Genomic DNA, 4222 nt, shown 5'->3' with positions numbered 1-4222 from the left:
GAAAACAAAAAATGGCTTGAAATTACTTAGTTTTGTTAAGAAATACTTCATGAGAATCCCTCAAGTTCATCTGTACTTTTGTGTCTATCTTTTATATGTTGTTTATGTCTTATATGTTATGCTGGGTAATTGTGGTTGTTATACATAATGTTGCTGGTGCATCTCTATATAATGTAACTTAGTTCTAAATAAAGTTCTTGGAAAAAATCAGATTGGATGATAACTGAATTAAATACTGGGAAATTAATTTTATCATCTCATTATATTATTTCCTATCAAATTTGCTACAAAACATTCCAAATGGTAAAATATGTCCTCTGTTATTGATCAAGTGGAGGACTGGCTTTGTCCAACCAATCTCTGAAGACAACTTGTTGCATCATTCCTCTAAATCTCTTCCGGAGCGCTGCGCCTCCCTCCCAGCAGGGGGCGCTGTGGCTCATCCCGACTATCTGATCAGACCACCAGCGCTTCCGTGTTGCGGTGGATCGAGCCAACGGCCGGTGACTTCAGCAGGTTTTCATCCGGCTCCGAGGACTTTGGTCCCGGTGACAATCGGACCTTTTAGTCGGGTTTTTAGTGTCCATCTTCTGGGATGTCATTCACCGAGAAGCCGCCTCCCGGGAGGCTGCTGCTGGACGATACGGTGCCGCTGACGGCGGTGATCGAAGCCAGCCAGAACCTGCAGTCGCACACGGTGAGTTGTTACCTGGAAGTAAACACAGTCGAGCAGCTGGAATATGAATCTTGATGCGGGGTTCGGGTGGTTCTCTCGACCCGCCACCTCCACTGAGAGCAGAGGGTCTGAAACTCGTTTGTTTGCTTCAATTATCGGACTGAACTCATTTTCCCGTCAAACCTCTGAGTCTGCAGGAGCTGTCACACACCTTCACTTCCGGTCATGTGACAGCCAGGAAAACGTATTTAAATGTCCAAATACACGGAACAAGTAGAATAAGAACAGTGTGAATACCAGGAGATGCATTACAAAACATACATTACACAAATTTAAAGACAGAAAACTTTAAAGCTTTATATCTGCACTGTTAGAAATGGTAAATATCTAAGATTCTTTAATTATTACAGGGAAAACGTGAAGAAGAAATGGTTCATTTGTTAATATGAACGGTGTCAAATATTTTCAGTAGATTAAATGCAGTTTTTGTGTTCTTTACATGAAAGCCAAATATGAAATGATCAGTCCTGCAGTTGCTCTATGTCCAGTTTAAGCAGTGAGTTATTTAGAATCCAGGAGGCTTTCCTGTTTGGGACATAGTCTCAGATAATTGAATAGAAGCATAAATTGTTTTGTGATTCGTTAGTGGAATAGAAAAATGTTAACTTCAACAGACAATCAGACACCAGCCAGTAATCCATGTGGATCGTTTGGTTCCATTATTATTACTCCAATAAATAAATAAAATAAAGACTTACTCCAGTAAAACTGAATCTGATGGGTATTTCCTCTCCAGACATCTTTGACTTTACATGTCAATGGTCATATCTCAGCATAAATAAATGTAAGAGTCCATGGTGCCATTTGTCCAGTTGATCATCCAATACTACATTCAAATATCCTCCTATTTAATAATCTCATCAGGAAATTTGCTTGGACCACAAATTAAACAATTTCTAATCAAGAAAGAGGTTCTGAGTTGTAACTTTGCATGTTTATGGTAATAAAGACCTTATTGTGAAAGGATATTATCATATACAAATGTTCCAGACGATCACATCAGAAGATCGTCACTTTTATTTTTAACTTGACTTCCATGTGACGGCTGTATATTTTCATCCCACTAAGATTCTAAAAGTTTGTATCATTACTTGTAGAATGTGATTCTTGTTAGAAGAAAATGTGTTTTCAGCTGTTTAGAAAACAGACATTCTTTAAATCCATTGGCATTTAAATAACCTCAAGATAAAGACGGGTCATGCTGCCTCAGCCTGTTATCAGACTGAAGATTGTGAGCTTCTGCCTGTTGCTTCTCTCTCTGTTGATGAAGCAACTTCCTGGAAGCTTTTGTGCTGTCACAGCGGCCATGGAGGGCTGTTGCAAAGATGTTGCAGAGATGCTGCTGAGATGTTGCAGAAATGTTGCAGAGATGTTGCAGAGATGCTGCTGAGTATTGTAAAAATGTTGCAGAGATGTTGCAGAAATATTGCAGAGATGTTGCAGAGATGTTGCTGAGATGTTGCTGAGATGTTGCTGAGATGTGCAGAGACACTGCAGAAATGTTGCAGAGATGCTGCAGAGATGTTGCAGGGACGTTGCTGAGATGTTGCAGAGATGTTGCAGAGATACTGCAGAAATGTTGCAGAGATGCTGCAGAGATGTTGCTGAGATGTTGCTGAGATGTTGCAGAAATGTTGCAGAAATATTGCAGAGATGTTGCAGAGATGTTGCTGAGATGTTGCTGAGATGTTGCTGAGATGTGCAGAGATACTGCAGAAATGTTGCAGAGATGCTGCACAGATGTTGCAGGGATGTCGCTGAGATGTTGCAGAGATGTTGCAGAGATACTGCAGAAATGTTGCAGAGATGTTGCAGGGATGTTGCTGAGATGTTGCAGAGATGTTGCAGAGATACTGCAGAAATGTTGCAGAGATGCTGCAGAGATGTTGCTGAGATGTTGCAGAAATGTTGCAGAGATGCTGCAGAGATACTGCAGAAATGTTGCAGAGATGCTGCAGAGATGTTGCTGAGATGTTGCAGAGATGCTGCAGAGATGTTGCAGAGATGTTGCAGAGATGTTGCAGAGATGCTGCAGAGATATTGTAGAAATGTTGCAGAGATATTGTAGAAATGTTCCAGAAATGTTGCAGAGATATTGTAGAAATGTTCCAGAAATGTTGCAGGGATGTTGCTGAGATGTTGCAGAGCTGTTGCAGAAATGTCGCAGAGATGCTGCAGAGATGTTGCAGAGATATTGTAGAAATGTTGCAGAGATGTTCCAGGGATGTTGCTGAGATGTTGCAGAGATGTCTCTGAGATGCTGCTGATATGTTTCTGAGATGCTGCAGAGATGTTGCAGAAATGTTACAGGGACGTTGCTGAGATGATGCAGAGATGTTTCTGAGATACTGCTGAGATGTTGCAGAGATACTGCTGATATATTGTAGAAATCTTGCAGAGATGCTGCCGAGATATTGTAGAAATGTTGCAGAGATGCTGCAGAGATGCTGCAGAGATGTTGCAGAGATGCTGCAGAGATATTGTAGAAATGTTGCAGAAATGTTGCAGAGATATTGTAGAAATGTTCCAGAAATGTTGCAGAGATATTGTAGAAATGTTCCAGAAATGTTGCAGGGATGTTGCTGAGATGTTGCTGAGATGTTGCTGAGATGTTGCTGAGATGTTGCTGAGATGTTGCAGAGATGCTGCAGAGATGTTGCAGAGATGCTGCTGAGATATTATAGAAATGTTGCAGAAATGTTGCAGAAATGTTGCAGGGATGTTGCAGAAATTTTTCAAGGGTTTTGTAGTTATGTGTCAGAGCAGTTCCATTTGCATGAAAACCATAATTCAAAATACAGACACTCTTTATAGACAAACATGTTGCAGAGCTGCATATGCTGGCAGAGGAATATTTACAATCAATCCATATCAGACTTTAACATCTCGTCCACAGATGTTCAAATGAAGATTAAATTGATATTTTTAAAATCTTAATTATTGATGTAAAATCTGAAGTTGAATTATTCTGATCCAGATCTCAGCCCATCAATCCTCCCCTTGATTATTTCAAGACTTATTTGAATAAACTCCAGGCTGGTTTCTTATAAGAGAACAAATATCAAAAGAGCGAAATGAGCCGGTCTTTGAGCGTTTCTTTGAGATGAACTGATCCAAAAGATTCAGCTCCCTACAAAGAGTCATGAATCCCATCTCTAATGGCAGGAGAGGTTTTAAAAACAGTCCTCTAGACTTGGTTCTTACGTTGAAGACTCCAGCCTAGAGGTTTTCTCAATGAGGGATACGAGGGGAAACATCTTTAACCTGAAGAACCTAAACTCAGCTGACTGTGGAACATGTTCCACGAATGTGTCTTTACTGAGCATTGGTGTCAAACTAGAGTTGTAAACTCCTGAAGGAGAATGGACTGGGCTCCGGACTGGGCTCCGGACTGGGCTCCGGACTGGGCTCCGGACTGGGCTCCGGACTGGGCTCCGGACTGGGCTCTGGACTGGGCTCTGAACTGGGCTCTGAACTGGGCTCTAG

The 4222-nt window shown here is 41.3% G+C and overlaps 1 protein-coding gene across 2 annotated transcripts in view; it reads left to right on the top strand.

Annotated features, from left to right (window-relative positions):
- Nucleotides 1–416: 416 nt before the first annotated feature.
- Nucleotides 417–4222, top strand: part of pxk (PX domain containing serine/threonine kinase) — a gene marked incomplete in the record, with an annotated part of 21007 nt that continues 17201 nt past the window's right edge. For both annotated transcript variants that reach the window (XM_024270196.2, XM_024270197.2), the window contains 1 exon segment: nucleotides 417–697. In XM_024270196.2, coding sequence (XP_024125964.1) covers nucleotides 596–697 — 102 coding nt within the window.

The sequence above is a fragment of the Oryzias melastigma genome, linkage group LG5, assembly GCF_002922805.2.
Source record: "Oryzias melastigma strain HK-1 linkage group LG5, ASM292280v2, whole genome shotgun sequence".
In the NCBI taxonomy this organism is placed as follows: Eukaryota; Metazoa; Chordata; class Actinopteri; order Beloniformes; family Adrianichthyidae; genus Oryzias; species Oryzias melastigma.
Note: the sequence above shows the minus strand (reverse complement) of the source record. Positions and strands in the feature narration are given on the sequence as shown.